The sequence below is a fragment of the Marmota marmota genome, unplaced genomic scaffold (genome assembly GCF_001458135.2).
Source record: "Marmota marmota marmota unplaced genomic scaffold, marMar, whole genome shotgun sequence".
NCBI classification, from domain to species: domain Eukaryota; kingdom Metazoa; phylum Chordata; class Mammalia; order Rodentia; family Sciuridae; genus Marmota; species Marmota marmota.
Genome location: NW_026000241.1, coordinates 1,943,231 through 1,952,598, shown reverse-complemented (window position 1 = coordinate 1,952,598; position 9,368 = coordinate 1,943,231). Strand labels below are relative to the sequence as shown.

Genomic DNA, 9,368 nt, shown 5'->3' with positions numbered 1-9,368 from the left:
CGCCGTCACTGCGTCTGGGCGCCCGAGCCTGGCCTTGGCCACCGCTGCCCGCGTTGGGAGGAGGAAGGGGCGGAGGGGGAGGTGGAGCCTCCAGATGTCCCCAAGGGAGCCTTGCTACCGAGATACCCCCATAGAGACACTCCAAGAGAGAGACATTCTCATGCAGGGAACACCCCAAGGGAGGCATTCTCTCTGAGATGTATTTCCTCTGCGGACATCCCCCGCCCCCCGAGATTCCCACGGGGAGTTAGTGTCTGCGGGGATGCCCTCTCCAATCAAGAACAGTCCCTCACCCTGAAAATCAATCCTAAGAGAGCTGTTGTCTGAAAGGTGATGCTTCATCTCAAAGCGCATCCCTTCCCAAAGAGGATCCCATGGGTGACATCATGTGGGAACTCTGGGGAGGATATCCCCAATGAGAGCCCCCTGAAAGCCATATTCTCTATGGGAAATTGTCCCTATCCATGAGATAACTCACATCCAAGACATTCACATCCAAGAAATACATTCTTACAGAGTGACATTTTCACTAAGGAGACTCATCCTTGCGGGAGATGTCCCCCCCAAAAAGGGGCACATATACCCCTTTCCCCGCCTCTCCCAGGCAGACCTTCCTCATGGACCCTGCGGTGTCTCTAGCGTCCCTTCCCTCACGGTCAGGATTAAGGAGTCAGGCCAGGTCGGGCTATATTTATAAGAGCGATTATCTAGTACTTGGGGAGGGGGGCTGTTGAGGAGATTTTCACTCCCGTCCCCCGGTGTCCACACAGCTGAGGCCAAATAGGCCATGCTTACTGGGGCTGGAGAGGAGAGTGGCTAAATCCTCCCCACTCCAAATTTTGGCAGTGGACACAGACTGGAGAATGGCTTCCCGAGTGTCAACCTGTAACTGGTCCCAAGGTCCTGGAGGGCACGGCCGTCGGGCGAGAGCGACCCCTGCCGGACAACGGGGATGACAGCGAAGTCTGGGTCTGGGTGTTTCCCCGGAGCTTGTCTCCTCATCTCTGAGCTTTGACCTGCATTATCTGTCTCTACCTCTCGGTTAGTCGGCATGTTTGTGCAGCCATCTCTCCGAGTTCGAGTTCATTGCTTGCATCTGTCTTTGTCTGTGGCCTGGACTTTGCTCCCGTCCGCGTCCGCAGGAGCTCTCCGTGGTGCTGGTCTCACGCGCATTCCTGTCCGCGGTGCTGAAATCCGAGCTCAGAGTGGGGAACTGAGGTCAGGGAGGAGGAAGGGGTGTGGAGGGTCTGGCAGGAGGCACAGCCCGAAGAGTGGATAGATCTGGCCCACAAATAGCTCCGTCCACCTTGAAATTAGCCAGGGAAGGCTAGGTCCTGCAGGTCTTGGTTGATGAGGCCTCCATGACATCATCAAATGAGACTCGTGGTGTCTACTGAAACTCTACTCAACACTTGAGTGTTGAACACCTACTGTGTGTCAGACAGTATTTTTGAATCTGGGAATATAGATGAAAAAACCTTGCCTTACTCTGAGGTGAGAGGGAGACAGATTTGTAACTGTGGTCATTGCTCACAGAAATACACACATGCACCCTGCAAACACACAGGAGCACAAACATACAAACACACACCCAACAAACAGACCCACACACAACACACATAGACACACATGCACATACTACAAACACACTCAGCTAATACAGACACATGTGAATATACTCTGCAAACACATAACACACCTATAAATATTCTCAGCACACACACACACACACAAAAGTACCTATTCCCATGCACTCTGCACACATACACAGACCTATACATTCTGCACACACAGAAACACATACTCAGTTAACACAGACTCATATAAAAAATATGTACACATTTGCAAACATGCACTCAGCAGACACAGATGCACACAAACATACACACATAAACTCACACTCTGCAAACATACAAACATTCTTGGGAAACAGATATACACACACTCATCAAATGCAAGCAACACATTCAAGTTCACTCACACGATTCCAAAACTAAGGGATACCCAGTGCACAAACTTTCATCCAACAGACAGACACATTATTCTCCTAACATAACACACACATACATACACACACACGTGTGCATGCGCGTTACAGGGCTATATTCCCCGTCTGACTCTCCCATTAAGATATTAACTCTAGGAAGGCTGAGATTTTCATTTTGTGTTCACTGCTGCATCCCTAGGACATACCATACAGTAAGTGCTCAATAAAGGTTTGTCATTGGGTGCAATGGTGCAAACCTGCAGTCCCAGCTACTCAGGAGGCTGAGACATAAGAATCACATTTGAGGTCAGCCTCAGCAACTTAGCAAGACCATGTCTCAAGATTTTATTGAGATTTAAGGGCTGGGAATGTAGCTCAGCAATAGAGCACTTGCCTAGCATGTGTGAGGGCATGAGTTGAATTCTCAGCACTGAAAAAAAAATTTTAAGTGTTGGGGATTTAGCTCAGGGGTAGGTCACCCTGGGTTCATCTCCAGCACCAGCAAAATAAATAAATGAATAAATGGATGAATTGAGAGAATGTTCCCAAGGAATGCACATTTACAGAAACTTCAGGAGAATACACAAGCACACACACACATTTTCAGATACAGACACACACTCTGTTCAGTATGACAACATTCCCTTGTTCATGTATGGCCAAAGTTCATGGTCGGCAACCTTTCTTCACTAATTTACCCACAACACTTTCCCAGGGACACCTCCCTCTACACCCTCTACATTCTTTCTCCTAGATTTGCTATGACGCTTATCCTCAACGGCACATGCTTGACTTGAGACATACACAAACCTCCTTACCCAGATTCTGAACACACACACACTCAACCACAAGACACACAAATACACACCCACGCAATACACACAATTGAGGCTTACAGGTGCACTGAACATACACAGTCCGCACGAACGCACTCTCATCTCTCTCACACACAGACACTGTCCCAAACATATAGATACAGAGCTTATGTCACAAACTCAACATAAGGGCAGAGCACGGGTACATACATGCATTCGTCGGGTCCAGGGCTTTCAGCGAGAGTGGGGGCGGGACTGTGGGAGGTCCTGCCCCTGTGCAAGCCACGCCCCTTTCAGCAGTCACTGGTTTCTGGACTTGATCCTGAGGTGTCTCAGCAACCCCTAGATCCCAGTCTTGCTGCTAACAGGTGAGGGGCAGGGTGGCAGGGAGACAGGAGGGGACTAGACTTGTGTCCACTTGGCCTAAGCTTTCCCTGCGTTGGAGTTTGGGGACTCTAGCGGCAGAACCCCAGCCTTGCCACGGATAAGCTTGGTGCCAAAGGCCCAGCCCTGGGCAGCAGCACCTAAGCTGATTGTGAGCCGAGGGAAGGTGACCGTGAGAAGGGCCAGCGGAAGGGCAGGAGGAGGCTGAACAGAAGAGAAGGAAGAATGACTGGGCAGGAGAGGGCTGGAAGGGCTGGGGGTGTCCTCTTGGCTCGGAGGAAAGTGGGGGTGGCTGAGGGTCAACAGGATGGCAGATATGCTGGATGCATTTTAAGCTGGTGGGGAGGTGGCACCTGGCCCTGAAGGGATGGAAGGGGTATGGGTCTGATGGAAGGGACTTCTGGGTCAGAAACAGGACCTGACCCCCCACCAGCCCCTCTCAGTATTTGAAGGTCCTTCCTCGATCATTACCCAGCCTCCTTTATAGCTGCCCATCCACCATGTTGCCTGGCACTGCTTCCTGGGTGTGCATCTGAGGGTGCCAGGTCCTAGAAAGTGATGGCCAAACTCACCCCTTCACCTCAACTGATTCTTCTCTCAGGTGGACATGGCCTGCAGAAGCCACATCCAGCCCAGTGACCTGGCCTGCACCATGCAACTGGCCCTGGCATGGATCATATTGGGGGCTTGTGGAGGGAGCCACCAATTCCAAGCTAGGTCCCAGGGACACCTTGGGCTTGCATCAAATCTGGGCACAAACCAAGTGCAACTGGCAGGTGAGCACCTCAAACCATGCCTAATCCCCAACACCCAGGAGCCCCCTCTCCACCAGGGCAATGCCAGAATTTTCTTATGAGAAGAGCGTAGGGTGACTTTGAGGGTGCCAGCTGGTGTTAGTGATGAAGAATGGTGGTTAAGAGAACAGACTCTAGGTGTTAGACCGCCTGGGTTCAAATCCCAAATCTGCCAGTTCATGGCTGTGTGACCCTGGTCACTTCAGTTAACCTCTCTGGGCTTCACATGGACCACTAAAATGGGAGAGGGTGTCAGATCTACAGAACTACCTTATAGAAGTGATGTGAAGGTTAAGCATGTGAGCATTTGTATCACTTTAGGCATATGACAAATAATAAACTGATTATTGTAAGTGATATATGATCATTTCTACTTGAAGCTTCATTTACATCCCAAGAGAAGTTATCTTTTTTAAAAATTTATTTTTAGAATTTATTTTTTATTTGTAGTTGAACACAATACCTTTATTTTATTTATTTATTTTTATGTGGTGCTAAGGATCGAACCCAGTGCCTCACACGTGCAGGCGAGCGGTCTTAGAACTGCTGAGCCACAACCCCAGCCCCCGCCCCCAGAAGAGTTATCTTTACTTAAGTTCCTTCCTTCCTTCCTGCCTTCCTTCCTTCCCTTTCTCTCTTTCTTTCTTTCTTTCTTTCTTTCTTTACCAGGGATTGAACTCAGGGCACTCAACCACTGAGCCACATTCCCAGCCCTATTTTGTATTTTATATAGAGACAGGATTTCACTGAGTTGCATAGCGCTTCGCCATTGCTGAGGCTGGCTTTGAACTCCCGATCCTCCTGCCTCAGCCTCCTGAGCCGCTGGGATTACAGGCGTCCACCGCGGTCTCCGCCTACTTAAATTTTGTGTTTAGGAGAAGTGATGCAATCGTGGTCTTCTGTGTTTAGGGGATCTTCAGGCCTCAGGTCCCCAACCTTACATGATGATCCAAGACCCTGACTCACAGGCGTTCCCGCTGCCGGAACCTAGTTGTCCTTCAGAGATGGACACCCCAGAGACATCAGGCCCTGGGATCTTCCCACCGAGCTGCGGGACGCCGAGCTCCGGGTGAGTGCCGCGCCCCCTAGCGTTTCCTCGTGAACTCTGCCTAGAAGCCCCTGCCTGGGGCCAGATCCCACCCCTCTTCCGCCGCGCGCATCCTGCCCCATCCCTTCCTGTCTCTCCCAATGTCCAGATGCGAATCCTTCCTGGGACACCTCCAACGCGCGCTCCGCGATCGCTTCCACCTGCTGCTGTTGGGGGTACGCCGGGCGCCGCCGCTCTGCGAGGAGCTCTGCCAGAACTGGTAGGAGAGGCGGGGCATTGGGGGCGTGGCCTATTGTTTGGGCGGGATGTAGGACCAGGTTGGTGTGTCTTGGGTTTGGAGAGGCATGACGCGCCCCTAACTGGACCAAAGTCTAAAGGATGAGGCCTAGTGCTTAGAGTCAGGCAGAAAGAGGCTAAGCCTGTGGCTTCTCTGGTTTTTAAGATGGCTATGGGTCATGGCTTCTGATGGACCTGGAGTTTTTTAGGGGCAGTACCTCCTGATTGAAAAGGATGGGAACTAGAGGGGCTGGCTGGAGCAGAGGGTCTGAGGTCTGCAGAGATGAAGGCAGTTATAACATGGCTCTGAGTATGTGCACAAAAAGTTGATAAACTATGGGACCAGGCGGTTGGGGATGTAGCTCAGGGGCAGAGCGCCTACTTAGCAATGGCAGGTTCCTGGGTTCAATCCCCAGTATAGCTAAATAAATAAAGGAGGTTCATTAGAAAAATAAATAATAAAGGAAGGAAGGCAGTCTGGGAAGGGGGGGGGGATGAGGCGTTAGGGGCGTGGTCCAAAGAGGCAGGGTCTGGATCTGAGCGAGGTGCTTGGATAGGCCGAGGCTTGGAGCGCGCAACATTACTAGCTGCGGCTGCGAAGCCTTGACCCACCTTCTCTGCACACATCGCCTCCAGGTTCGCCACCTGCGAAGCTGATATTACTTGTGGTCGGACTTGGCTGTGGCCCTCAGAAAGGAGAAGCTGCGAGGGTCGCTGCCGCACTTACGGGCAGGTGAGCGAGAGGCAGAGGGCCAGAGGGAGTCTGCGGTCCTACCTTAATATGCTTAGATCCTGGAGTCCGGACTGGCCTTTGCAAGGACCCTGCTCCCACCCTTCCCCCTTTTCAGCCTCCCCTCCATACTGGGATGTGCCCATGGCCTCCCAAGAGCCCAGACTCTGAGCTGGTCAGCAGTCCGCCCTGGAGGAGTCAGAGACCCACTTACCCACTCCAAGGTCCCCACGTACCCCAGCCTCAAGGAAACGTCCAGATCGTCCTTCCCCAAAGTCTCGCCTCTGACCACACCGCCCCCAGCAGATCTGGACTCTGCTCACTCAAGCGCCCACGCCACTTTCTTCCTAGACGTTTGCTGACGGAGTGGATCTTTGTCGCTCGGTTCTGGGTCACATCCTGCCGGTGGCAGCTCCTGGCTCCCGTCATTGCCTCAACATCTCCATCTCATTATTGCCGCGTCCTAGACCCGGACGTTGGGCCCGAGAAACTCTCTCCCAGCGCTCCCGCCGCCGTCGCACCGGGATCCTGGACGCTGGGGGCAGCGGGAGTGGCAGTGGAAGCGGCAGCGGCCCCTAGCGGGCGCCCGGTCTTCAAAAAAAGAGGCGCCCCTTCCCTAGGCAAGGCCCCCTCCCTGCCTTCTAATACCCAGAGTCCTATCCCTCCTTCCCTAGGGCTCCCAGAAGGGTCCCCCTTCAGGTTATCCGAGAAACGAAACGACCCAACTCCAACTAATTTTACCCTCTCCTTCCGAAATAAAGCTTCCCGCTAGAGCACGTGGTACGGCTCCTTCTTGGGGAAACAGAGAATTGCCTCAAAGTGACAGGATTTTTGTTTTTTGTACTGGGGATTGAATTCAGGGACAATTAACCACTAAGCCACACCCCCAGCCCCCGCCTCTTTTTTGTGTTTTGTTTATAGACAGCGTCTCTCTGAATTGCTGAGGGCCTTGCTAACTTGCTGAGGCTGGCTTTGAACTAGGATCCTCCTGCCTCGGCCTTCTTAGCTGTTGGGATTACAGGCGTGTGCCACCGCTCCTGGCATGTGTCCAAATTCTAATCCTCAAGACCTACAGCTAGCAGCTGATTGACACTAGAGTGTAACTGACAACAGTCTCTATCCTGGATTGCTGTTACAACTCTGAATACCAAGTGTCACGGATGGGCATAGGAGGGCACAAGGGGAGCTGACAAGGACAAGAGGTGTGCCTTTCACTGTGTGCTGCCAGGCCTGCCAAGAAGCCCCCTGACATTTATGGACAAGAAGGATTCATGGTCTTCCCTTCTGAGCAAGCCGACCCCACAGTGTCTGGCAATCCCCTCCTCCATATCCCAGCTCCTGCCTAGGGAAAGGAACTAGACACCGGTTGGGATTTCTGCAGTGAACATCACTCCTGCCCCAGGATTGAAAACCCAGGGGTGCTTAACCACAGAGCCCCAGCCCCACCCTTTTTAAATTTTCTTAGTTGTAGATGAACACAATACCTTTATTTTTATGTGTACTGAGGATCAAACCCAATACCTCATCTGTGCTAGTCGAGCACTACCACTGAGCCACATCCCCAGCCCTTTTATTTTTGAGAAAAGGTCTCATTAAGTTGCTGAGGGTATTGCTAAATTGCTGAGGCTGGCCTCCATCTTGTGATCCTCCTGCCTCCCAAATCCCTGGGATTATAGGCATGCACCACTGTGCCCAGTTGGTGCTGCATTTTTTTCTCCCTTGGCAGTGCCGTCCATCTGTTTCTACCAACATCACCACACAGCTGAGTGAGGTACTGGGCGCCAATGTCGGAGGTCACTAGGTGAGAGGAAGTTTTCAGCTGTACCTGCAGTCCCCTTCAAGAAACATCCTTATGCAGAAACACACTTACACAGCACAGGACTTTTGGTCCTGGTAATCAAAGAAAGGGTCCTGTGTGTGCTGGGCAGGCTCTCTACCACTGCTACCCCCCCAGTCCCAGGGCAGGGCTATATTTTAAAAATCAAATCAGTCCAATACTACCCAAAAGGCAGCAGCTGCATCGGGCTGCTGAAGTCACTCCCATACCTCTGGCCCCAAGGACAACCCCTCCATTTGCTTATCCTTCAACAACTTTAATCCTCCTTGATGAGGGGAGGCAGGCCTGGGGAGGAAGGAGGCACCTCCTACAGGGCAGTGGCTGGTTCCAGGCCCCGCTCCTGGAAGTATCTGTGGGGGGCACGGGGGCGGGCTCGGGAGCCTTTGTTGAAGTAGGCGGTGATCCTCTCAGGTCCTTCCAGGTCCTGTGCTGGGGAGTCCTCCCTGTGGAGAGAGGAGTGACATGACCACTTCCGGGATGGGGCCTGGCCCTCCCATCCCCCTCCTATAGCACCCACAGCACCCACCACAACACATCTGCTGCCTCCTTTTCCAGGATGGTCTGGGCTGTGCTCCAACTGAACCGAACAAACTGGGGGAAGCCAAACACCGGTTCCACTTGTTTCTTCAACCATGCTTTTGTCTTGGGATCTGGGGGTGGGACAGGCAATGACAGCAGTCCCCAAGTCTCAAGGTAACACCCAAGCTCCAGGTCCACTCACCTTTGACTTCCTCCTGAGTGCTTGGGGCATTTTGTGCCTCAGGCCCTTTGCACAGGCAGGTCCTTCCCTCCCATTCTGTGCCTGGCTGAGCAGTGCTCAAGGTGCAACTTGAGACTGCCTCTGAGATAGCCTCTGACCCCCAAGGACAACAATGTAACACCCATTCTCTCCACAGGCAGGAGCTCAGTGAGGCCTTGAGATGTTTGACTTACTGCTGTATCCCCAGGGCTCAGTCCTGCATGGCAAGTACCAGGCATCCTGACTTCTAATCACCTGAGGGGGCTCTGCTCCCCACCCAGCTTCAAAAGGACTGGAGCTATCCTTGAACCCAACCACCAAACCTTCAGTGTATCTTTCTGTTTGCACTGCAGGGATAAAAGCCCTGCCCGTGAATGTGGGGCAAGTGCTCTACCTGAGCTACGACCAGCTCCACCACTGAATCCTCACACCTGCCCTTGATGCCTGCATGAGGTTTGCAGGAAGGTGAGTATGAGACTGCCTTCATTGTATAATGAGGACATGGAGCCTCGTGGTGGAGAGACAGCACAGATTACAGATTTAAACTGAGGCCACAGGATGGAGCCAGGACCCCCATTCCTGCCTCCTTCCCCTTAACAAGCAGATACCTTTGGTCTCAGCCCCTGCCCTTTTTTTTTGGGGGGGGGGGCTAGTGGCAGGTCACTAGGGATTGGAATCCCGGGGGGCACTTAACCACTGAGCCACATTGCGCTAGCGCCCCCGTTTTTTCGAGGACACGGGTCTTTGCCAAAGTTTGC

General features: G+C 52.6%; 2 protein-coding genes across 5 annotated transcripts in view; one reads left to right on the top strand and one right to left on the bottom strand.

The window, feature by feature from the left end:
- Positions 1 to 848: 848 nt before the first annotated feature.
- Rtbdn (retbindin) lies at positions 849 to 6,918 on the top strand. Of its 2 annotated transcripts, XM_048795013.1 has the most exons (6): positions 849 to 1,041; positions 3,788 to 3,962; positions 4,890 to 5,049; positions 5,177 to 5,287; positions 5,941 to 6,037; positions 6,386 to 6,918. In XM_048795013.1, the coding sequence occupies exons 2-6, from the start codon at positions 3,794 to 3,796 to the stop codon at positions 6,611 to 6,613; spliced, it is 765 nt and encodes a 254-aa protein (XP_048650970.1). In that variant the 5' UTR covers positions 849 to 1,041; positions 3,788 to 3,793; the 3' UTR covers positions 6,614 to 6,918. The 2 variants fall into 2 exon arrangements, with proteins under 2 accessions (XP_048650970.1, XP_015345082.1); XM_015489596.2 differs by lacking the exon at positions 849 to 1,041 and having other exon boundaries at positions 3,780 to 3,962.
- Positions 6,919 to 8,106: 1,188 nt separating this feature from the next.
- Positions 8,107 to 9,368, bottom strand: part of Rnaseh2a (ribonuclease H2 subunit A) — a 5,811-nt gene continuing 4,549 nt past the window's right edge. Inside the window, exons 7-8 of one of the 3 annotated variants that reach the window (XM_015489103.2) lie at positions 8,398 to 8,521; positions 8,112 to 8,314 (exon numbers count right to left, since the gene is read on the bottom strand). In XM_015489103.2, the coding sequence (XP_015344589.1) occupies positions 8,179 to 8,314; positions 8,398 to 8,521 (260 nt within the window). In that variant the 3' untranslated portion in view covers positions 8,112 to 8,178. Of the gene's footprint in view, positions 8,315 to 8,397; positions 8,522 to 9,004; positions 9,122 to 9,368 lie in introns of those variants that run through there. The other 2 variants (XM_048795012.1, XM_048795011.1) reach the window with 2 other exon arrangements.

Excerpts from the sequence above, each read along its gene's own strand:
- Rtbdn (XM_048795013.1), top strand. The coding sequence starts at position 3,794 with ATGGCCTGCAGAAGCCACATCCAGCCCAGTGACCTGGCCTGCACCATG. Across the intron at positions 5,050-5,176 it reads TGCGGGACGCCGAGCTCCGG|ATGCGAATCCTTCCTGGGAC; the intron begins GTGAGTGCCGCG and ends CCCAATGTCCAG. Across the intron at positions 6,038-6,385 it reads GCTGCCGCACTTACGGGCAG|ACGTTTGCTGACGGAGTGGA; the intron begins GTGAGCGAGAGG and ends CTTTCTTCCTAG.